The following is a 26,749-nucleotide window of genomic DNA, read 5'->3' on the forward strand; positions in this document are numbered from 1 at the left end:
TAAATATTTCAGTAAAAGAGCATAATTAAGAAAATAAAACGTTAATATATTAAACCATAACATAAAAGGTTCTTACTGTAGTAAGAACCAACAACACACACAACCAAGCTTGATGGCAACCTTCAATTTTTTTTTTTTTTTTTTTGAAGCCTCTAAAACAGAAATAAAAAGTTAATTAGTAAGTGCATTACTGTGAAAAAGAAAAGTAATTCGTGTTGTGTCTTACCTTTTACTACATTTGGTATTTTAAGGTTACCTGTTATGTTTAATGTCATATATGAGCTATCCATTCTAAAAAGGAGCTATTTTAAGTCCAAGTCTATTGGTATATATATGGTATATATACCATATAAATACCAGTAGTATATATACCATATATATATACCAGTAGATAAGTATATATGGAGATATTTTAAGTCCAACTCACTGTTATAAATCGGCTATATTCACAGTTTGCCAAAGAGCAACATGTATACAATAAAAAATGAATTTTTACACCTCACTTTAACAATAGAATGCAAAGAAACAACGAAATATGAATATTTTAATTTAATAATAATGATTAAAAATTAAAGTTATGGAAAAAAAATTATACCTATATATTTCATTAGTTACATATATTTTCTTTCTCTTAGTTGTTTCCATAATTTTAATTTTTAAATTATTATTACCAAATTAAAAAAAAAATCATATTTCGTTGTTTCTTTGCACTATATGACTTTATATTTTTTATTTCCTTAATTACGTTATTTTACTTACTTTTTTAATTACCTATATATACATTTTATTTCCCATATCTTTCATTACTTTATTTTTACCTATTTTCATTCTGTACAATTATTTACTTTAATCATTCTATATATCCTTTTATTCATTGGTTGTTATCTTGTTATTTGTTCTTAGTGCTGATGAAGGCTAAAAATTCTGGCCGAAATGTTGGCACTAATAAATAAGTTTTATAAACTTATTTGTGTTATTCTCTGACCAAACCCCCAACCATCTTCTTATATAATATTTTGTTAAATTTATTATAATTATTGTCATAATAATTCATAATGTATTATCTTAAATTAATTTTATACTTTTATTATATTAATAATATATTGTTCAATTACTGGTCCTTGTTTTATAGTTTTATTTTACAAAGATAATATACATATATGTATTCAATGTATTCTGTAATGCAAAAAGTCAATTAATGTTGACAATATTATATGAAAATATTATTGTCAGATTACATTCAATAAAAAAACTGTTTTCGTTTTCATTGTGGTTTGAAAAATATTTTTGTAATGCTACTTGACTGCTAGATAAATGACATAGGTTTGCTAAGAAAATGAAATAAATGATTATCTTATATGAAGTGTTTATTGTCGAATGTAGATTCATTATGAGGATAAGATGAAATGTGGTGTGGTTAGTAATGATAAACACAAATAAGTAATATATGTGCCAAGATCGAAACATAGATATAAAGTTATAAAAGCTAAGAGTAGCAAGTAAAATAAATACCAGTAATTAGATGTGTATGTGAGACTTTTTGTATCATTATATAGATTGACATAATTCAAAATTAATTAAATCATTACTTTCTTTATTTTTTAAATATTTTACTCTGTTTCCTCAGGGATTCAAGGAATAATTCAGAGTAAAAAAGAATGGGGTGTAATTGTATACAATTTTTAACATTAAAAACATATTAATAATAATAATAAAGACTTAGCAAACCCTGAAGGTTCAATTCCTATATCACCAGTCGCTGGCTACACATATCTATCTACATTACCAGAGCTCAAGAGGAGAAAAAAGTTATTTCACCCCAATTTTTGATTACTTTAATGAAAGCTATGTATAATTAATAGTCAAAACTGATGAGTCTGCCAAGTATAGTTAGGGAGAATGGTTCCTGAGATATGATTGTATCAAATTTGTTTAGTCTGTCCATCTGTGTTTATATAACAATATTTTGAGCTAAAGACTTAACCAATTCATAGGTTTTATCGCTTAAATTATAAAGTAATATTCCAAGAATGAGCTCAAAATATGTTTATTCAGACTGTTTCTCAATATGTAATGTTTTTAGAGCCAACAGCTCAACACATTTTCCAATTTTCAGGTTTCCACCGAAAATTCATAGCTCTCTTAAAACAACAGTTCATGTAGGCCTAGCAATGAGGTCTCAGCGGGAAAAATTCAGGTTCAATATAAGTTTATAGATAACTTATGTACACTTACTTAAAGATAGTCATTGTGTACAGAGTTAGGCAAAAATTAGGGGCAGCTGAAATTAATAGTTAAAATTGTCATGGTTACGATATTTATTTATCAATGGTTCATTCATGAATAAGGGTCGTATCCATGGCATTTTTAGCTATTAGTTTTAACTACGAGCTGTTAGATTAATAAAGATGACCCTGGAAAGGACTAGTTGTAAGGTGAAAACTCGAATGGGCATCTCAAATAGCTTTACGGTTAACAGTGGCTTAAGACAAGGAGACCCATTATTGCCAGTACTGTTCAACCTTGGCCTAAAGTTGCCATTAGAAAAATAAGTACAAACCCGGGTGGCACCATTTACAATTGTCTCACACAACACATGGCTTATGTGGATGATGTAATCATCACAGGGAGAACCAAAACAGCACTGGCCGGTGCTGTAGAAGAATTCCAGAGAGCAGCTCAGGATTTAATATAAATAGTGAAAAGAATAAATATATGAAAACCTCTAGACAGAGCGGGGAGAGAAGAGATATTGTGGATGTTGGGGAAAATATGTTTCACAGCTGCAGTACTTTCAAGTACCTGGGAGGAGTTGTGACGGAGAACAATAATTTAGAAGTAGAAATTAAGAGCAGAATGGTAGCAGGAACCAGATTTTTCTATGCCCTGCAAAGAGTTCTACGATACCAAAGTCTTTTCAGGAAAGTAAAGCTTTTGTTATACAAAACAATAATTAGGCCAGTGGTAATGTATGGCAGTGAGAAATGGACTCTAACCAAGGAAAATAGAAGAGTCCTGAGAAAGATCTTTGGAGTCGTTAAAGAGAAGGTTGAGAATCAGAAGCAATGACGAACTAAAAGAATTGTATGGAGAGCCTCTGTGCTATTAAGAAGAGAAGGCTAAGATGGTTAGGACATGTGGAAAGGATGGAGCCCTGTAGGCTGCCTAAAAGGATGCTAAATGGTGCACCAGGAAGAAAAAGGAAAAGGGACAGACCCAGGCATCGGTGGGTGGATGATTTGAGAGGGATGGGAATTGAAAATTGGAGGAGTCTCACTGGAGACCACATGGCATGGGGAAGAACGGTGGCAGAGGCCCAGATGCTACATACAAGGATTGTAGCGCCCAGCAGTGAGTTTTAACTACAGCTAATGTTTGCCCATCTCTGATTGTAAAAGTACATAGCTTTACCAATTGTGTGTTAAATTAAATTTTTTGATATATTATATTGTTTATGAGAATGGTCATGATATCGCTTTTATTTCGAATGAATTAAAGAGAAGGATACATATCTGATGTGAGAGTTCTTGCCATGGTAAACTATTATAAATAAATTCATTAATAACTAAGGTAGGTAGGTTAAAATGAAACTCAAATGTAATTAATTATTAATATTATCTGCATATAAAATATTCTTCCCTATGTACTTGTGCACAGTTCAAGGGATTTAACATAAAATATTTAATCTATCAAAAGAAGAATTAACACTAAAATATTCAATAAACTATATAGATATAGCACATTTAAAACATTTTTTTATTTTTTTTTAAACATATTATTAATGAAATTCTAAATTTTAAAGAATTTCCCAATCTAAATATCACAATATTTTATTTTCATGTGTGTACTACATTAAAATCATCTTGAAAATAGATTAACATTAAAAATCTAGTGCAAGAGAGTGTACAAAATTTTTAGAAGTTAAACAAAATTTGAAGTATTTAAAATATGTTTTTCACTGTCACATCTTTATATCTTTTCTTATACATCGACCAATACATACAAAATAAGAAAAAATAAAATAAATTGAGTAATGAATAATTTATTCTATATCTAAACTTTTGCAATTCTTAACCCTGTAGAATAAAAAATTAACTATCTAGCTAGTTTACATGATACGGCTAGTACATATTATTGGATCTTAAAAATTTTTCTTATAAAATGGAGTGTCTAAACAATAAATTTCTATCCAATTAGAATAAAATCAAAGATTAAGCTTGGGATCATTTTTCAAGAATTGATCAGATAAAAGCAGGAAAATCTGTAAAAATACAGATTTTTCAAACAAAACAGGGTTAGAGATAAACAATTTCTTTAAAAAGTATGACCAAAATAACACCTAATTGCTATGGAAAATTGCCTCTGGGCTATTTACATTAATGTCCGCACACACTATGGACCCTAGTTAAATGAAACAATTACATTGTTTCAAATGTGTAACCTCTAAATGTTTAGAAAGAGTGACAATTATTTCCTACATTGTATAATATGGGCATGGATATGGCAGTGAGAGCCATCAGTAGAAACTCCAGCAGAAGGATGAAGAAGTACATAGTTTATGCAGATGACGTAATCACCAGCCGAAAACTCACATCATTATATGAAGCTTTCCCAGAATTTCGGAATGCTGAGAATAAACTTGGTCTTGTATTAAATGCAGGGAAAACAAAATACATGAGATCCTTCAGGAGTTAAAAGCAAAACAGCCCGTAAATTGTAGCTTGTAGCCAGGCTTTCGATAACGTAGAAAACATCAAGTACCTAGTAATGATTACATAAAAAAACAACATGAAAGATGAAATAAAAGTACAATTGGAAGTTTGAAGCAGATGCTTACATGCAATCCAAAAGGAGCTAAGTTTCCGATATCTCTCCTGCAAAGCCAAGCTTACAATATACCGCAAGGTTATCAAGCCTATAATAACATATGATAGTGAAACGTGGGTCCTGACCAAAGAAATTGAGAAGAATATCAAGGTATGGATAAAGAAGGTGCTCCATATGATATATGGGCCAATAAAAGAATCAGAACAATGGCTATTGAGAAAAAATTAGGAGTTGATGGATTTTTTTTTTTTTTTTATGACCCCCCCCTTTCTAGCCATTTCTGACAAATGGGGGAGTTATCTAGAGGTAACTAACCTATTCTAACGATGATGGGGATTCAAGTTTTCATTTCATGGGACCACCACAGAAATAAAGGTCAACCATCCAGGCCGGATTCATGAGGGAGTCACTTAACTCCCTCAGCTACAAATGGCCTGGAGTTGATGGAGTTATATGATTAACCAAATATAGTGGAATTTATCAAGATGGCCAAAATATGATGGCTTGACGACGTGGAAAGGATGCCTCAGGATCACCTACCAGAAGGAAGAAGACTACTTCTGAGGTGACTGAATGATGTGGAGGCAGACCTGCATCAGTTGGGGTAAGAAGATATAGGAGACATAACACTGACAGAAATAAGTTTTATTGTGTCGAAAACATTAAATCTTATTTCTTTTATTTATTTAAGGAAAATTAAATTCAGAATATACATCTTAATAGATGAAACACTATAAAAAAGATACACTTTTTTTTTTTAAATTTAAACTTGATCAATAAAATGTTACATTAGCCATAGCATGTAAACTTCACAATAAAATAATAAGGAACTGATAGAGAGAGCCCTAAACGAATACAAACTGTATCAAAAGTGCCTACATTTTTTTTTCCTAATTTCAACTTATCTATTAAACATATCATAAAATCAGTATTTTATTTATTATTTTTTTTTTTTTTACATTTATGAAATTTCATGACAGACATTTTACTCTAGGCTAATTTTTTTTTTTAGGTTTGAAGTTGTATTACAATCGATAGGGATTGTAGATTGTCCATTCTGGGCTGTGGCCCTTAGATCGTTAAAGTGGCAGTAATGTATATATATAAAATAAAACAAACAAGAAGCCTATGGCAAAAGGCCTAGAAAATAGGTTGTTGCCATGGATACAGAAAATAGGCATACAGAGGTGTATGGTGGTCAGCCATACTTATTTCCTCACAACCTAAACAAGTGATTTTAAGTATATGTACATAAGCATACACATGTATGTATGTGTACATATTTCTAAAATCAACCGTAATAGTTAAATATGTATATATCGTAGCATGAAAAAAATAAGACTAAAATACAAATGACTAGAGCTATACCTCTAGTAGGATATCAAATTATATTACTTAACTCATGAATAGTTAGTATAGTAGTAATTTATTTGTCATAAAAAAATATAGCATATTAAAAGGTGCAGTTTAGTTCTTGTAGGTAATTATTCTGATAAAAATCCTAAAACTAACTGTATAAAAGCTACCAAAAGCTTTGTTTTGTTTTTGTATTATAATTTTTTTTTGTTTATTCTGCCTTCTAGATTTTCATTTTTTTTTTTTTTAATAGTTTTTGATGAAGCTTCGCTTTACTTTTATAACTAGTAAAAAATGTTTACTAGTTTTAGGATCCCTAAAAAGTGTTTCTTATGAAGGCAATATCTTTAAGTACAAAAGAAATAGTCAAGTTAAGACCCTCTGCCTGTCAACAAATATTCTGTACGACAAATATTAGATTATAGGGAAAGAATAGTTCATAAATGAAACAGTAAGAAAAAAAAAATCTTAAATTATTATGTTTCCACTTCCCCTACATCTTTATAAATGGTCAGTAAAGCAAAAAAAAAGAAAGAAGAGAATAAATCAAAAAAGGAGATAAAGATGTTATAATTGCTTGGACGTCAGAGAATCACAGATCAAAATAAAAGTCAAAGACTTTATCACATTAATAGACTGAAATAAGTCTACTGTTTTATAAAAAAAAAAAAAAAAATCAGTTTTCAACAAATATTAAGATAGGTACATATTAAAAAAATAAAATAAATTTTATAAAAATTAAATATATTTTATGAAGTACTTCTCAGTTATACCAGTATTATTTAAGGTTGTTTGATTTGAATGATTATTTTTATCAATAATATGAGGCTTCAGGGCGTAAAACATGGTATCTGACATTTTTGAGAATTAAAGTTTTTGGAAATATTTGATTCCTTGAAGCTGATTTCATATGTTTTAAAAGAAAGATTTGGAATTTTTTTTTTTCAAACAATAATATTACTATTAAGTTATGGTAAGAGATAACTGGTTGGAGGTAAAACATGGTAACTGAAAAAGATGGCCACCTGAGGCGATCAGTTTCTTGACAAGAAAATTAAATCCAACATTTTAAATGTCAGTAATAGTTCTGGAAAAAACTCTTTTGGTGAAAGCAATGTATGCTATGGTTTCTTGTATGAGTGCAACCAAATCAGATCCAAGTTAATCCTGAACAAAGATAAAAGATATCTGCACTTGTTGACCTGTTATGAAGTAAAACATGTAGCGGCGGTGAAACTACTGCAACATTGAAATACACGTTTACATTATAACAAAACCTTCAAATCACACTATATATCAGATACAATATATTACGACCTAGTACCTCAAATATTATAAAACATGGTATATGACACATGACAAGGTAACAGTCTGTTATCTATGTGTAACCCTCCACTATTATTTAAATTTATATCTCAAAGAAAATTTTGTGAGTAGCTGCTAATAAAAGTTTTATTTTTCAGTAGACTAAAAATAATTGGGTAATATAATTTTGTGATTTTTGTTGGAGCTAAGTACCACCTATTATCTTCAAAACTTAACAACACCCCAGACAATGCGAATGATCGACGATCAACCAAAATTGGGTTTGCGATCGACTTGTTGGCCTGTAATAGTATAACCTATAATTAGACTGTAATAATATTACCTATAATTAGACTTACAAATTTAATCAATCGCGCTAACAGTCCCTAGCAACAAGGACTGATAAAGATAATATTAATTTCATTGTTAACACTGCTGGTAAAACTGAAAAATACTCATTAATATAAATAGAAGAAATAGATAACAAAGGATTTCTAAGGAGATGGAATATAATGAAGATGCTTCATAGAATTTCGAAAGCACTAGTAAAGCTTGCAAATTATTATAAAAATAATAATAAAAAATGAACAGCATTTGACCTTTCTCAAATAGCTTTTTTTCCTTCTTTTTTTTTATAATATCTAAAGATACTTTAGTGTAAGACAATTGACAGGCCTAACATAATTTATCTTTTAAATGCAATAACATTATCATGAATAAAGGCATGAGCAAGATTGTGCAAAATATTTAGCACAAGTTTTATGGATAGGATAAATACACAAGAAGACTTATTCTTATCCCTATGCGTAATAAATAGACACTATAATAAAACTGTGGACCTTATTTTATAAAATATATATGTGTGTGTGTGAAAAGTTAATATTTTTATACACACACATACACATAAACTAGTTTATAACTTCTTAAAATTATAGAATTGGACTTGTTTATTGTTTACGACAGGGTAATTACAAAGGTTAAGAATTAGGCTATATAAAGTTTAATTTGAAACAGCATTAATGTACAAATATAAACTATAAAACATATGGATTTGGCAATGATGTGACTCCAGATCACAGACAACAGTAATTACCTGAGGTAAGTCGCACATTATATAAAAAGAACGAAAATGCTCAGCTTGTAAAGCACCTGGCCTTTGCAATATTATATGCATAAAAATAAAAGGAATAACTTATAATGATATAATATTGTTGTCCTATGCTACGTATATTTATAAATTATTGACTATATAATTAAAATATATTACGTTAAATTATAGTATAAAATAAAATAAACTCATTTATATACACATAAACTGGGATCATTCACAGTCTTTAACATTGCACTATATTTTTTCACAAATAAAAATCTCTCGTCCATACTGGGTAAAAAGCCTGAACTGAATTTTATTTTAAAGGAACCTTTTAATAAAAAAAAAGTTACCTTATTATTTTCATTCATTTTATCGTTATAATGATTTTTTTTTTTAATCAACCTGTAAATCTATGCAAATATTTAAAAAAATAAATGTTTAGTTGAAAAAAAAATTCTTAAGTCAAATCAGTAAAAAATTTAGGAAATAATAATAAAATAAAGGTATCAGAGATCTTTTAATGTTAGGGCAGCTTAATAAATCATTAAATTAAACATTGTATCTATTTATGTACAATAGTAGGAAAATATCACAAATAGATTTAAATAAAATAATAATTAACTTATATTTTATAAAAAAATAATTGCAATAGTTTTTCTAAAAAATGACAATTATTATAAAAATATAATAAAATAAAATAAAAGAATTAGGTCTTGTTTTTAAAACGAAATATCAGTAATATTGCACAAGAATTCAATCTGGTTTGAGCATACAATTAGTTCAAGGTAATGAGCAACCCATATCACTTTGAATATTAAAAAAAATACAATAATAATAACCAGTTTAAATAAAAATAGTTGATAAATGAAGTTTTGTATTTTTTAAAAAAAATATTTATGTGAGACATCAAAAAAAACATTTACGGGTTTCTAGTCAAAAGATGAATGCGAAGTCTGGTTTTGTTTTTCTTCTTACTTCAACACTACAAAATGGAATGAAATAGTATTGGATAATACATGAAATTTATTTAAGGTGAATATAAATTGGTTAAAATTTATAGGCAAAACTATTTCAACAATTTTAATTAATAAACAAAATATTCTACATTTGCGGCTAATACGCCATACTCAGGAATAAAAATTTCACTTTCACTTTCCAGTACAAACTCATAAATTCAAACTTCCAAGGTAGAGGAGGTTATAAAAATGTTACCATGGAAGTTTGGCTCTATTGCTGGATCTACATGTTTGCCTCTTGCTGCAAACCCATGACTTGTACAAATACTTGTTAAACAAAGGAAGCCATGAACGTCGGTATCCTCAAGCTTGTTTTGTTCTTTTGAATTTTTTCGGCTATTACGTTCGATTTACTCTATTTTCATTATAAATAGGAACAAAATAAAGATGAAAAAATGTAAATATGAGGAATGTAGGTTGTAGATAATAACAATTTATTTAAATAGCAATACATAACCAATAAATTCAACCTTTGTAGCCAAAAAACAGAAAACTCAATGGATCGACCACAAATTCAAGCCAACTTGTCCCAGCCAATCCAAATTACTCATCCACAAGCTTGTCCGTGTGCAAATTTGTCATAGTTTGGCAAATATGACTCAATGAGTTTGTGCTTAGAATGTGCAACTGAAATTTTTTTTTTCTGAAGAAGGAAAATTTGTAAAATAATTTTATATAAAAAATATTTTTAGGGTTTTTTACAGCATACAAATTCGGCCTCTGATTATTATTATTATCACGGTTCAAAAAATATCGAACATACTTTCAGGAACTAAGGAAATTTAATATAAAATAATGGAATCTATTATTTTCAGTAAAATTAAATACGTTGGTTTATAACTGATAAATTGAACCAGTAGTCTCCAACAGGCTGTTTTCAGCAAGGTGTGGTAATGGATTTATTGTTAGAAATATTTTAATAATTATCTTTTATGATGTTTGGGTGCTAGCTGAATGGTTTTAACAGGTGAATATTCAATAAATGTTATTCCAAATAGACTTTTAAGCTACCTAATTTGGAAATATTTTCTGAGGGTGCTCCCTTCACCTGCATTCGGGTTTAAGGGTGGGCTGCAAATTGTGTAATTTTTGGCTTAGTTGTCCCCATACTTCTGTGGGTTGGGAAGCATTTTTAGAATAGAAATTAATCTTTAAAACCAAAGGATGTTTTTAACAATTATTTGTAGACACAAGATGAAAATTGGAATATTTTTAGATATATAGATGAACAAAAACATCAAAATTAAATAATATTCAGTATTTGCCATTCAGTTAACTCAAATTAAAAAGAAACCAAAACTGTTTTATGCTTTGATTTTTTTTTTTTTTTATAATGCATAATTTTTTTTCTACATATATTTCCGTTACTCCTAATTTGAATAAAATAATAATATTAATAAATGATAAAAAATATTAATAAAAATAACATTTTATACTATGCATCAAGAGCACAGTCTATAACTATATTACAAATTATCAACAAAAGAAAATTCAAATTACCAAAGTCAGACTTGATAGTTCAATGGTAGAAAAGTTAAAATACAAGCAATGACCAGATGCTTTTTTTTTTTTTTTAGCAATGAAAAAGGCAGCCATTTAAGGATGTGACTAAGACTAAATGATAAAGAAAACCAAGAGAAGAACTGCGGTAATGATGAGTGTGAAAGCAATGGCTACCACCAGCATCGTTATAAGCCAAGGTCACGCAGACGACACCAATGGCTGCTCTGATCCTCGACCTCCAAAACAGAGGCACCCGCCGCTTCCGGAGCCTCTTTTGAACACCATTCTCTCCTCTCGCTCCCTCTCGCTTGCACATTTGTCATAGTAATCAAAGTCTTTCAAGTACCTGCATCAGTAATGGCTTATATAATTTCAAAAACTAAAATAGAAAGGTATATTTATTGGCTTATAAAACAACATAACTATGAAGTTTAGCCCATTTGGTGTTAGTAAATTAGTATGTATAATCATTATTTGAGGTAAGAACAAAATTAATTTGAGGAGAAGATGGTTGGGGGTGCGGTCAATGAAAAACACAAATAAGTTAATCATACTTATTTGTGTTTTTCATTGACCGCACCCCCAACCATCTTCTCCTCATTTATCATCCACGGTCAACTATCTCTCATAATTAATTAAAAATTAATTTGATTTTTTGTTCTTGCCTCCATTCAGGAAGCCCTATAACATGGGGCTAAAACATTGGCTCACATTAAATAGTTTTATTCCTATTTAGTTTTTCATTCTTTAATCTTTATTTTTTTTTTATTAGTGCTTTCTTTCTTTTTGATTTAGTTCTTTCCCAAATTTTGTTTGTCTTTAAAATCGTTTTTTTTTTCTTATGCTCATCTATATATTCAAATTTCAGTACATTGGATACATGAATGATCATAAGAGTACTCATAAACAGCACTAATGAAAAATAAAAAATTAAGGATTAAAAAATAGGACTTATATTCAGTTTGGATTTTTTAAAAAATTATATGCTGATTCTCTCAGAAAGTAACTACAAATATATCAACAGAGATGATTATAATTTGCATTGCAGGCAGGTTCAATCTCTCTGGATTAAAAGTTATTCAATACTATTTTTATTGATGATTGATAATTTTGTATTTCAATAATTCTTAAAATATTTTTCCATAAAATTGTTTAACTTGTGAAACGAGTCTGGTACCCGGGACTGCTTTACAAACTCTGTAAATTCCTACCTCCTACATACTTTCTCATCATCGGTTCCTTTCTCACTGGTAAATTATTCAAAGTAAACCACAATGGCTCCTATTCATCCCTCTTATCTCAGTCGCTGGTGTTCCTCAAGGTAGTATCCTCGGTCTGAACCTCTACACAGTCTATACAACTGACTTCCCAAACAATGCTAACACTATCCTCACCACCTATGCCGATGACACATGTGTGCTCGCAGTTAATAATAACCCTTTGATTGTATTCCAAACTCTCCAATCCCATATCACAACAATTGAAAAATAGTGCTGAAATTGGAGTATAAAAATAAATCCCATAAAATAACTTTTCTCTTCGTCATAAACCTGTTGACTGCCCTACAGTATATTTTAATAATGTTGCTCTTACCCCTGTAGAACAGATCAGCTACCTTGGACAGCATATAGACAAAGGACTAACTTGGAATTCTCACACAAGCCTGAAAAGACAGGAAACTGCATGTCAATTCCGGCTATTACAGCACTTACAAGATAAACCGTCTAAACTTCCAATTCATTACAAAAGACTGATGAGCTTTTGGGCTCCACTAAACCATCAAATTCCTCTCTTATCCAATCCTTACAATCCAAAATCCTTCGTAAAATCCTCAATGCTCTTTACTTTGTCACAAATAAAATCATCCATAAAGAGCTTGATGTTCCTTATGCAACCGAACTAGCCCGAACCAGGTATCTTTCCCTCCATTATGAACTACCTAACAACCCAAATCCACTAGTTTTTAACCTTGTTTCCTCTAAGATTCCTGACAATCTTCCGAGGCGCCTGAAAAGAAGATGGCTTCGAGACCTTCTAATGTAAAAACATTATTAGAGTGCTACCAATGGGAAGTTTATCTACTTGCATGTATCATGTCATTATGATCTTACATCAAATTTACTGGATGTATTATTATGTACAGTTGTAAATTTCAATAAAGATATATCTATATATAAAAAAAACTCGTGAAATCCAATTAAAGTTGAGGTCTAGCCCATTGACATCTAAAGCAACTAATTTCTGCAAACACTTTCAAGGCTATTCTGATAATTCCAATATTTATATACAGAATTTAAAACTACCATCAATATTGCTGAAGAACCATTTTCCAATTGCACTATATAATTTGGAGTTAATCACCAGAGATATAAATGTATGAGGAATTTCACCAATACTAACTCAAAAGATTTCAAAAATCTTTAAGCCTAAATTTCTGCAGCATAGACATAAACTGAAATATGTGACTGCAACAAAATAAATTTTAGTATGTTGACAGGGAAGAAGATGAATATATATAAAACTGTGATAAGATTTTGTAATTATTATATAATTTTATATTAAAATAATGTGGTTCATTGAGGTTTTTTCAGTAGCCTTTGCAATCAGTATTTAATTATACACAATCAATCCCACTAAATCACAAACAACCAAAATAAAGTTGTTTATAAAATAAATATTAATACACTGTACATGGAATTATAGATATTAATTGCTAATTTAAACAAAGAACACAACTCACCAAACCGGAGGCCATCTGTGCTCAGTGAGATAATCTTGGTTATCTGGGTGAAGGGTACGTAGAAGCTTAGGTGACATTTTGCACAATTTATTGTAGTTGGTACATAAATGGTTCATGCACCAGTCTGCGAGCTGGTCTGCGTTGTGTAACTAAAAAGAAAATAATATATATTGTAATATGCTCTTTTGAGTAAATAGTATATTTTGATGTATAAAGGGTTTTTGATATGTTTTATTTTATGTATCATTTTAATATTGTTCATTTGTTTTGTTTATTCAAAAAGCAAGCTAACTAATTTTCATTGTCCATAATAAATTTGTGATTCAAAACAAAACCAAGAAGGCGGTACGTATTCTTCAGTCAACAAGTCCGTTGAATCAAGGCCATGTTGAGCAGATTCAAATGTCATAAAAACTATTTTAACTCTTCCCATCATAATTGAAAATACAGTAAATTTAAGAAAAAATAGAAGTCAAGAAATAGTGCTAAAGAATAATATTCAGAAAATAAATCAATTGCAAAAATCCCTAACTGTTGTGCGACAATCGATGTTTACATGGAACATCGAGGCAGGTTTTGGTTTTGAGATTCATTCGTTGTTTGGGCGCGATTGGGAAATGATGTTTCCAGGATGAGGAGGTCCTCATCAATTTTTGTCCAGCAAGGGTGGACATCTTGAAAAAGGAAGACAACCATTTGTCACCCAAGAAGAATAAAGGACTTTTGATTTTGCTGGCTTTGAGAGAAGACGTCCGTTCAGCTAGAGGCGGGAAGGACTGGAAGCCATTGTTAGGGGTTTGGATATAGCATCATCGAGAAGAGATCAGCAATTATCAGGGGAAGCTGTGTAATTGGTTAGTCTTGTTTCGAAATGGAATTAATTGTATTAGTAAAACGTCTCGTGATTAAGTTAAAGTGTTATTAGTAAAAAAGTGTCGTCTGTTCTGATTGCCAGGAAACACGCCCTGAGAAATGTCTCGTATGTTATAAAATTATATTATCTGTTAAATATTGACCTTTTTAATTTGAACCCAAGCTATCTCTTTTATATTTGAATTTAGTTTAAAAACGATTAAAATTCTTTTCATTTTATTTTAATAAATTTTTATTATTACAATATATATGTAAAATTCACTTATTGATCCATAGTCCTACACATATCTATATATAGGTTTAAAAAAAAATGGCAATTATGAGGATTTGACATATTTATTTATTATTTCTATACTATCAGATCAGCCTGGTGGAACGTTCATAGTCATTTCAATATTTTGCTCTATTAGTATATTAGTCTCATGCAAAAGACACGTCTAAATGTACGAAGCTTGAACTAATATCACAATTATAGGTAATGAAGATCAAAAATAAAATAAAAATAATAATAAATATTTGAAGATGGTCAGGGTTGCGGTAAAAAAAAGAAAGTAGAAAAAATAATAGAAATACATTAATAAAGAGTTTATAGGAGGATATCTTGTCTCAGCCTGGGCTTTAGTCATTCAGTCAGATGTGGTTAGATTGCACAGGTCATAAGTTACTACAACTTTAACTACAAATAGCCTGTAGTGGAAATTTGTGAATAATTTTTTGATGAAATCATCTATCGGTTCTTGGCGGTTTCAAACAAACCAGGAGGAATTACCACTATTTTCAGTTCGTTATTTTGGAATGATTGGAGTTGTTTTATTTTCCTACAGGATGCCTGAGACTTCACACCCATGCATCACTAATGGTCTTAATATTGTTTTGTAGATAAGGATGGTTATATCTGGTTTTAATCCAGAATTTCTATTAATGGTAGGATACAACATTAGTAACACACGCAGGTTTGGGCTAATTGGATATTGATATAGTGATAAAATAAGATTAAAAAAAAAAAAACTGTTGTCTTTAATATATTTTGTAAGAGTTGTAGCGACTACGCTGCTATCTGTTGGTCACCGATGAAGCTGCCGATTGACCGTTATATTCTGACGCAACGCTACCTAGCTGCCACAACAAGAACTATAGTCGTCAGCAAGCAATATTTATTCAGATTTATATTTCTTATAAATACTTTGATTTTGCAAAGTAATTACCATATTATATGTTGTAATAGTCTTAAATGTATTATTAGAAAGTGTTTTCATGTTTTTCTGTTTTATAGGGATCAGGAAAAAATACCCCACTTTATAGGGAGACGTAACATGACGCACATTCATAACGAACTTCAACTAGAAACTGTACAACAGCTCATCGCACAGTTACATCAAGCTCTTTGACAGTCTCCCTACTTCCTTTTATCCAATTTTCCGATCAATCAACCCATCCCATCCCTCCCGCGAGGTGGCAGGGCAGATAAACTTGACCAAGTCTATATCCTTATAAAGGGCCAGCGAGTTCGATTATAAATGAACAATGTTATAATTTAAACAAATTAAATCATCACTTAGAATTACTGGGGATGTAAAAGAAAACAAAAGTGTAGCTCCCCCAAAATTTTGCTAGTGACCAATGATGTTATAGGACCCATAGGACCAAACAAAAGATTAGTGGAGAGTGAGCGAGAGGGGGGAGGGAGAGAGGGGGGTAGGGAGAGATGGAGAGGGAGAGAGAATGTTTCCTAATAATTTCTGTAATACGAACTTTACAGTAATCTGACCACCTCTCCCGCCCACCCTACACCAATTAGTTTTGATTACTGAGATTACACTGTATTTTTTTTAAACAACTAAAAATAAATAAAGATTTCTCTTTTTTTTTATTTTCACAAACCTTGCATGGTTCAAGGAGCCTTAGGCATATTTCTACGACATCCCCGTTGTCTGTTGAATTGATGACCCTGTTCAGTTCTTCGACAACCCGCTTCTCAATCAGGTGGACAAGCCTGGGGAGGCATAGCCTATTTGCAAGCTCGAGTAGGTCCAAGCATCGGGATGGCAAGACTGGACCAACATCATCCCAGTACAGGTAAGTCAGGAGCACCCGGAAGCTGTCCGACCTTACTCCTGGGAAGAGGATCTAAAAAAAGAAAAGAAAAAGAAATGTTAGTTTTTGAATATATTTATATTCAATAAATTAAAAAAAAATCTTTATTTGTATACTAAAATTGTATATTTGTATAGGTTCTAGTCATGGTCAATTCGCATATGCGCATAGTTTAAGGCAGATCTACATGTTGGCCACTTGCCGTGAATCTATTGTACAAATGGTTGGTAAGCAAAGGAACTGTCCGAGTGGACCATCCACATGCTTGTGTTTATCAAAGGAGAGGCCAGCATGGCGGACGTATAGGTGGTTTCAGCCATTGCACTGGGAGTATATTATTTTTATTACTAAAAAAGAAAATGAAAGGAAATTAAATGAAATTAAATAAAAAACTTATTATAAAAAGTAACAAAAAAGAACTTTAACCTCCTAACAGCTCTCAGTTGCAACTAAACTAAGAAAAATAGTGGATATGCTACACAAGCGCTCTCACAAACCTCCTTTGACCTGTGTCCAAAAACCGACTCTGAACGGATCGGCAACAAACTTAGGTGAACTCGTACCATCCAACGCAAGCAGCCCGTCCACATGCTCGCGCATGGGTGAATTCGCCACGGCTTGGCAAGCATGTAGAGGCACCTGAATACTTGTACAAATGCCCGGAAAACAAAGAAACCATCAAAACACCGTATCCACGTGCTAGTGTTTTTCAGAGAGGCAAACATGGCGGAGGTACAAGTGGTTCCAGCCATTGCACTAGGAGTATATTTTTTTTATTACTAAAAAAAAAATGAAAGGAGATCGATGAAATTAAATAAAAAACTTATTATAACAAATAACAGAAAACACCTTTAACCACCTAACAGCTCTCAGTTACAACTAAACAAAGAACAATAGTGGAGATGCTATACAAGCGCTCTCACGAACACCCTTTGATCTGTGTCCAAAAACCGACTCTCGATATAGTACAAGAGCCCAAGAGGAGAAAAAAAGCATTATTATCTCACCCCAATTTTTGATTACTTTAATGAAAGCTATGTACCATATAATTAATATTCAAAATTGATGAGTTTGCCAAGTATAAAGTAGGGGCAATAAAAAATGACGGCTGTTTCAAAACCTTAAAAAAACATTAATTTTTCATTCGGAGCTCTATATCATAAAAAGTAGGAACAACACAAGAAAACCTAAGAGAACGTCATTTAAAGAAGAGTAAATTTGCTAATAGAGTTGTTTACGTTAAATAGTTTTCGAGATAAATCTTTTTAAAAAGCAACATTTCAAAAAAAATGTACTGAAATATCAGTAGTTAGTTAATTTATTTTGAAAAATTTATATTTCAAAAACCATTTGACGTACAGATGTCTATTAGCACTCAAATTAAAGCTAGTTTAATGAGCTATAAATTAGTCTATAGTGTTTATTTTTGTAGGAGTAATAGTTTACATGAAATTTGCTAAAATATATTGATTTATAGTTGTTCGGACAAATTTTCATTTGCCAAATTTATATTCATTTGTGAATATCATAAAAACTACTACCCCTACAAAGATAAGTGACATAAACTACTTTATAGTAAGTTAAATTTCCTTTATTTTGAGTGTTGGTAGACACATGTACGTCTTATGGATCTAGGGATATATTTTTTCAAAAATCCATCATTTTATACAAACAACTTGAAATTAACATTTTGTGAGTTTATTTTGTGAAATATCATAAAAACTACTAATCCTACAAAGATAAACGTAATTAACTATTTTGTATATTTGTATAGTATATTTAACTCGCTTTAATTTGAGCGCTAGCAGACATCTATACGTCCAATGGTTTCTGAAATGAAGTTTTTCATAAATCATACTTATTATCCGAACAACTATAAATCAATTTATTTTAGCAAATATCATGAAAACTACTATTCCTACGAAGGTAAAGGTCGTAAATCTCTTTAATTTGAGTGCTAATAGACATCTGTACGTCACATAGTTCCTGAGATATAGATTTCTCAAAATAAATTAGCTAACTACTAATCTTTCAGTAGATTTTTAAGAAATTTTGCTTTTTAAAAAGCTATATCTCGAGAACTATTGGACGTAAATAGCTCTATTAAGGCTAATTTTTTAGAAATTTGACTCTTCTTTAAATAATATTCTCTTAGATTTTCTAGTGTTGTTGGTAGTTTTTAAGATATAGAGCTCCAAATGAAAAATTAATGTTTTTTTTTTAAGGTTTTGAAACAGCCATTATTTTTTATTCCCCCTACCTATACTTGTCAGACTCGTCAATTTTGACTAGTAATTATACATAGTTTTTATTAAAGTAATAAAAAATTGGTGTGAGACAACTGCCTTTTTTTCTTCCTGGCTTTTGTACTAATAGATCGGCAACGAACTTAGTCGAGCCAAATAACCCATCCACACGTTTGTGTTCAGTTAACCTTGTTTTATAACATATAACAGATAAATATTTGTGCTTTCCGGGTTTTAATTAATTAAATAATTTTCCCAACCTTTGGTTTCAATAATTAACCCTTGTTTAACATTGTATATTTTAAAATTCTATCTATTCAGTGTAAATACTTAGTTTCAAATCTTGTTAATTACTTTAGCGGTTTATTTTTAACTTAACATAACACAAGTATATATTTATGAAGATATAATATGTAAGAACAAAACAAGCGTATGGATGGGTTCATTGCTTCCTTTGTTTACCAAGCTTTGTACATTATTGGATTTGCGGCAAGAGGCAAACGTGTAGATCCAGTTTAATGTTTTATATTCGTAAATATATTCTTTATTTATTACTTTTATATATCAAGGTAAATAGTCAATGGTTCTGGCATACTCAAGGCCTAAAATTATTTATCTAATAATAATATAATAAACCATCATTCATTACATTCCATTAAATAATTAATAAGACAAATTTTTTTTTTTACCTTATAACTAAAAGTTTAAATAGAATGTGAAAAATGAGGAAATCTTTAACATGCTAAATCCATCTTATTGTCACTTTTTTAAATTAATACCAGAAATATAAACATGTCCTATTTTTTTGGTTGTTAACGTACTAGACGTACGTCATGACACAAATAGTACTGAAATTCCTGAGATTAAGATGTTATAATTTATTTATCATTTCCTTGGTCACCAGCTGAGAGAGACAGCTTCCATCAGAATACAGATCACATTCTTCCTCATCAGCTCGGTCCCGTACAACGAGGGCATGAGGAATCAATATTTTTGCCATGCGCGAAGACTTTTCTGTGAAACCTCCGTGAACATGTGAGGATTTGTAGTCCAGGATGACCCATGTGTTTTCCTGGAGTAAATCAACTGTGGGGAAGTACTTCCTTTAGAGCAATACCCATTGGGGTCACCATGAATCGCCGGTTCCATTCTAAAGGCAGATCCACAAGTTGGCCGCTCGCCACCAATCGGAGGCTTGTACAAATGCTCGGTAAACAAAGAGCGGACCATGTACATGTCAGTGTGATTCAGAGAGGCAAGCATGGCGGACGTACAAGAGGTTTCAGCTATTGCACTGGGACTATATTATTTTTATTACAAAAAAAAAAAAAAAGAAAAGAAAATGAAAGGAAACTAACCTTCTACCTTTAACCTCCTAAGTAAACCTACAGACTACCCTACAGTTTCATTTAATGATGTTACTCTTACCCCTGTCGAACAGATCCGCTACCTTGGACTACATTTGGACAAACGATTAACCTGGAATCCTCACACAAGACTGAAAAGACAGGAAACTGTACGTCGATTTCGACTATTACAGCACTTACTAGACAAACGGTCTAAACTTCCAACACATTACAAAAGACTGCTCCACATGACAATAATAAGGATGGATAATATGGAGTTGAGCTTTGGAGCTCCACTAAACCTTCGAATTCCTCTCGTATTCAAGCCTTACAATTCAAAATCCTTCGTAAAATCCTCAATGCTCCTTACTTTGTCACAAATAAACTCATTCATAAAGACCTTAATGTTCTCTATGTAACCGATATAGCCCGAACCAGATATCACTCCTTCCATTATAAACTCTCTAACCACTCAAACCCTCTACTTTCTAATCTTGCATCCTCTTCCATTCCTGACAAGCCTCCGAGGCGCCTGAAAAGAAGATGGTCACGAGACCAACTAATGTAAAGTGTCATTAGAGTGCTACCAATGGGTAGTTTCTCTACAGGCCTGTAACACTCCAATTTAACTTAGATCAGATTTACTAAATGTATTATAATGTACAGTTGTAAATAGCAATAAATAAATATTTAAAAAAAAACCTCCTAAGAGCTCTCAGTTGCAACTAGACAAAGAACAATGGTGGAGATGCTACACGAGCGCTCTCACAAAAATCTGTCCAAAAAACCGACTCTCGACGGATAGGCAACGAGCTTAGGCCAATTCGTACAAGCCACCCATCCACATGCTCGGCCATGTCTGAGTCGGCCATGGCTTGGCCAACATATAGAGGTTCCTTAACATTGCTTCTTGTCGAACCCTCTTCCATCTCCTTGGGTATTCACCGATCCTCACACGGTGGTTCGTCGGTGGATTAGTCATACCTTTCCTCTTCACCTTTTGTCAGTAGTACAGTTCCTGGAGGAGGATGTCGATAGGTATTCTCCTAGCTGACACCTGTGTTATGAGAAACTGTTCTATATGTCCCAGTGACTCGCAGCAGAGCTAACTGTTAAACTGTTGGCAACATGCTCTTCTGCCTGATCGAGAGATTTGACACTAAACATGTCTCAAAATACCTACAACCACTTCTTTATAAATGTTCATGATTGCTGGGTATTGTGGCCCCAATGATGCGCCACCGATACGATTAAGTCTATTGACACCAAGGGTCACCTTACTTGGCCTCGACGAACTTCATCTTTAAAGGGCCCTCTACATGTTGGCCAAGCCAAGGCGAACTCGGACATGCACGAGCATGTGGATGGGTGGCTTGTACGAGTTGGCCTAAGCTCCTTGCGAATCCGTCGAGAGTCGGTTTTTTGGACACAGATCAAAGGGGTTCGTGAGAGCGCTCGTGTAGCATCTCCACCATTGTTCTTTGTCTAAGTGCAACTGAGAGCTGTAAGGAGGTTGTAGTTAATTTTTATAATAAGTTTTATATTTATTCTTATTTATTTATATTTAATTTCCTTTCATTTTCTTTTTTTTGTAATAAAAATAATATAATCCCAGTGCAATGGCTGAAACCATAGTACGTCCGCCATGCTTGCCTCTCTGAATAACACTGACATGTGGATGGCCCACTCTTCGTTTACCGAGCATTTGTACAAGCCTCCGATTCGTGGCGAGCGTCCAACATGTGGATCCGCCTTAAAGCTGGCTCTGCTGTTCGAGGCCGTTACTCCGGGCAGGTCATCTACGTAAGCCGTGGCAACCCTTCTTCAAGCATTCCTAATAACTCGTCGAAGACAAATTTTCAAAGACCAAGAGGACACCAATCTTCCATGTCCTTTTTTCGAGATAGCTCTTCAAGAGGTCGTAAAAGGTGCTTGGAACCTCATTGTAATTAATGGAGTAGGCTCGGCCACCAAACGCTATCGAAGTATAACGCACTTCTCGACCCTCATTTTAGATAGGGATACAGACCTGATAGTGCTACTGTACTGTCAGGACAGTACACTTTATCAGGAGGGTAACTGTCATACAATTTACTACATGAAAGATAATTCATGAAATATTGCCGGGGATTATACGGCAAACACAGGTTGAATATATTATGTTTGTATGTATGAATGTATCTGGAGATAAACTGTGTGGGAGACGGTTGCCAGGACAACAGACTATGACGACAGGTAGCCATGGATACAACGGCCTCGTCAATAACTTCTCTCATCGGCCAACATTCATTTCTCAATTTTGTTGAACTTGTTTTACTTACTTATTAAATATTTTAGAAATTTATCATTCAGCTATATTATAAAATGTCTTTTTACTATTTAAAGTAAAATATTTGTATTTTAAATTAAGTTAACGCTCGTAAAATATTACTCTTAAGTCGAATCCAAACGTTTACCACTTGCCGTAAATTCATACAGGACTTGTGCAGGTTACTGCCTATGATTTAGAATCTTTTTACTACAAGAAAAGACAAAATGGCCATCATGGCGACATGATGGAAAACTCAAATATCGGCAGTGTAGGTTGTAGATGAGAAAAATTAAAAGAAGTGTTACAAGATAACCCATAAATACAACTTTTAAAATAAATTTTTAATCATTTAATCAGATGCTTGTTAATTTAATTACTCAGACATATAATGTCTTTATAGATGAATATTGCGGCGTATAAGATGGACGTCTAAGGTTGTAGGGCTTAGTAACGAGCGGATCCCTAAAATGTTAATAAACACTGAACCAAAGGGTAAACGTGCGAGGGGTAGAGCGAAACGTAGATGGGAGGATTACGTTAAAACAGATTTAGTGGAATTTGATTTGGAGGGGCATCACTGGAAGGATGTATGCAGAGAGCGATTAGTGGTATCGGCTTCGAACCTTCGGGTTCGTTAGGCTTTCATTATTATTATCCGTTTTTTTCGCTATTGCGGGTTGAATATCTCAGGTGGGGGACTTAGAAATCCAACCACCTTCATATTTTGTTTATTTATTTTCTCCTTCCTTGAGAGGACCTTTTTGGAGGAGTCTATTTGGGTGGTTCTTGTAGTATGGGCTCTTATTTTCAATTAAGTTGTACTTTATCGCCAGTTCCTGATGCAAAATTTTGGCCACATTGTTGTACCTCTGTAAATATTCAGTACCAGCCAATACTCTACATCCACCCGTGATATGTTGGATTGATTCCAGCGCTACCGAGCATAATCGACACTTATCCGATGCTGTTGCGTCTTTTAGCACATGCTCTGCATATGATCTGGTGGCAATAACCTGATCTTGGATTGCAACCACGAATCCCTATGTCTCGGAGAATAGCCTTCCAGCTTTTAGCCATTCAACTGATCTTTCTTTGTCTATGGAGGCTTCTTCAGTTGGCTGTAGAATCTCCCATGCAGAGACTTGCTTTTCCATTCCGCCAGTCGTTCCTTTTCTGAAACAATGTTCAGTTCATCCGCTTTGTAAAAGTTCAGTGCAGTCAGACCATAATCCATTGTAACGATTGCCTAATAAACACTAGTGATTTTTGAATGGAAATATTGTCTTAGGGATAATTCTTGCTTGTGGGACGCTTCTTCAATATTTATGAGTCCTCGTCCTCCTTCTTTCCTGGATAAATAAAGTCTGGATTTGGATGATATGGGATGGTGGACCCGCTCTTGCGTGAGTGTCCTTCTTACAAGACGATCTATTTCTTGAAGGCTGGTATTTGACCACTGTAATACACCAAAGCTGTAGCTTAGCGCTGGTATGACCCAAGTATTGATGTACGGCTGTGAAGTCTGGGGAGCGGCATCCTCCCCGAAAAGGAAAAAACTACAATCTTTTCAAAATAAAGTCCTAAGAATCGCAGTTAATGCTTCTTGGTTCATAAGAAATAGCCAATTGCATCGTGAATTACAAATAAAGTCAATAGAGGATTATATAAAAAAACGGTTCATGAAGTTCCACTCCCAGTTGCCGACAGTTAAAGGACCAGTGACCTACAACCTGGGAAACCCAACCTCAACCCGAAGACTGAAGCCCAGACTGCTGCAGGACATTCTTTTATAAATTTTTAATAAATATAAAATTAATTCATAGTCACACTACCTCTATTTACTTATTATTATTATTCATTTTATTTATTCATTATTATTATTATATTTTTTGTTCTCTCTTATCTTTTCACTTCTCTTTTTCAAATTAACTTGTTTCTTTTTACTATTAGAAGACAATTGTTTGTTTTATTTAAGTGTACCAATATCATTATTTTTGAAAGGAATATGGTCCGGGTGCGGTCAAAAAAACTCAAATAGTAGAATATACTATTTTATTGAGCCAACGTTTCGCGCCACGTTGCAGGGCTTCGTCAGGGCTAAAAAAGATACAAACACATAGTTACAAAAGGAAAACAAAAACATAAGGAATATACTATTTTATTGAGCCAACGTTTCGCCCCACGTTGCAGGGCTTCGTCAGGGCTGACGAAGCCCTGTAACGTGGGGCGAAACGTTGGCTCAATAAAATAGTATATTCTACTATTTGAGTTTTTTTGACCGCACCCAGACCATATTCCTTTCATCTTTACACACGGTCAATCAATATCTTCCACCATCATTATTTTTTGTTATTAATTTTACTTTCCTCTTTTATTAAGAAGCATTATTCTTATCTATTTATTTTATAATTATTTTTTTTCTTTTAATAAGAACATTTTATATAGTTAGAGGTGTTATTTGTATGACTATACCCCCTCATAATCAACTGTTTAAAAATATATATAATATAAGTCATATCAACCAGGCCCACCAGGCCGATCTGGTATAAAAATAAAATAAATAATGAAAAATAAATAACTGGGACTCTCCAGTTAACATGTCAGTGTCGGCCCACACAAATATACTTTGGACCCACAGAAGCTTTGTCCAGCTTGCAATGGAACGGCCTTGGAGGATTGTTTCCATTTTTTATCAAACTGCCTCGCGTATCAAGAGAACCGAAACTAAGAAATATTGACCAAGATCAGTTGTATGAGTTTCTATCTGCACCCTCAGGATTGGATCTTAAACTTCTTTTTATATATCTAATAAAAAACCTTTTGCTTAGAGCTGAATACCTAACTTCACACTACAATGTATAGCTTTTTTTATATTATTAAATATGAAGTGACGTTTTTGTTTCATTTTAACGACTGTAGATAGCCCAGCTTTGGGTATATTATATGTTATTTATTTATAAAAATGAACTTTAACTCACCATTTTTGTAAAATTACAATTGAATATTTATTTTATGAATTGGATTGTAAAATAAGTTCATAGAATATTTTACTGGTGATTTCAATAAAACATTCAGATTCTTGTAAATGTTTTTAATAAATTATATATGACCCATTTTGATCTATTACATGTTGCCATCTTTCAGGTATTTTTTTAATTCCGTCCTTCCAGAGCTTTTCAGATTTTTGCGCAATGAACACCTCTATATGCGTTTTGCAGTCCTTGAGCGAGTAATGTTTCCCGTTAAGAGAGCCCGAAATAAGTGAAAATTTGTTGGGGCAAGGTCTGGTGAATAGGGTGGGTGGGATCACATCCCAGCCAAACTCCAATAGTTTCTGCCGGGTCTGTAAAGACACGTGAGTGCAAGCATTATCGTGATGGAAAACTATGCCTTTGAGATTATGAGACACTTGCATGAGATATGTTAAGCGTTTGTGTCGTAGAGTGAGGGTTGTCTGTGACCAATGCTTGAATTTGGTCATCAACACTTGAAGGACGACCCTAGCGCTTTGCGTCTTCCAAGTCAAATTTTCCGGTTCTGAACAGAGCGAACCACTTACGGTGTTTTCTCCAGAGGATTTTCTTTTTCGGAAATAAAAAATCATTAAATGACGAAAATTAATTTTTTCAATTGCAAAATACCACTTAAAGATAGGGAATCTCGGTTGAAACTGGTGGATAAAAGCACCTTAACTAATCCTTTTTTAGAATATGTAAACATTATTGACCAAGTAAACATGATTTTATGAACAAAGAGAGAATTAAATTGAAATATTGAAAAACGCTACGAACTTATTTTACAACCCAATATTTTACAAGTTCACTCTATTTGTATATACAAATAAATAAATTATTTTATTTAAAAACAAATTTGATCCTTTTTTTCTCAACTTTATTCTTTTCAAAACCTTCCAACGTTTCGACCCTCAGGTCATTTTCAAGGATACCTACAAACAGCTCCTTTTAATTATTTTTATAACAATTTCATTATTTCCTTCACTCACATACTGATTTCTTTGGCCCAACCATTACTTTGTTGT

General features: G+C 32.4%; 1 protein-coding gene across 1 annotated transcript in view; it reads right to left on the reverse strand.

The window, feature by feature from the left end:
• Positions 1-9,468: 9,468 nt before the first annotated feature.
• The window catches only part of RhoBTB (Rho-related BTB domain containing), a 161,069-nt gene continuing 143,788 nt past the window's right edge, over positions 9,469-26,749 (reverse strand). Inside the window, exons 15-17 of the mRNA XM_067047563.1 lie at positions 16,595-16,840; positions 13,841-13,989; positions 9,469-11,446 (exon numbers count right to left, since the gene is read on the reverse strand). Coding sequence (XP_066903664.1) covers positions 11,299-11,446; positions 13,841-13,989; positions 16,595-16,840 — 543 coding nt within the window. The 3' untranslated portion in view covers positions 9,469-11,298. The remainder of the gene's footprint in view (positions 11,447-13,840; positions 13,990-16,594; positions 16,841-26,749) is intronic.

Source organism: Halyomorpha halys, unplaced genomic scaffold (genome assembly GCF_000696795.3).
Source record: "Halyomorpha halys isolate HHAL.00 unplaced genomic scaffold, Hhal_1.1 Scaffold351.1, whole genome shotgun sequence".
Taxonomy (NCBI): domain Eukaryota; kingdom Metazoa; phylum Arthropoda; class Insecta; order Hemiptera; family Pentatomidae; genus Halyomorpha; species Halyomorpha halys.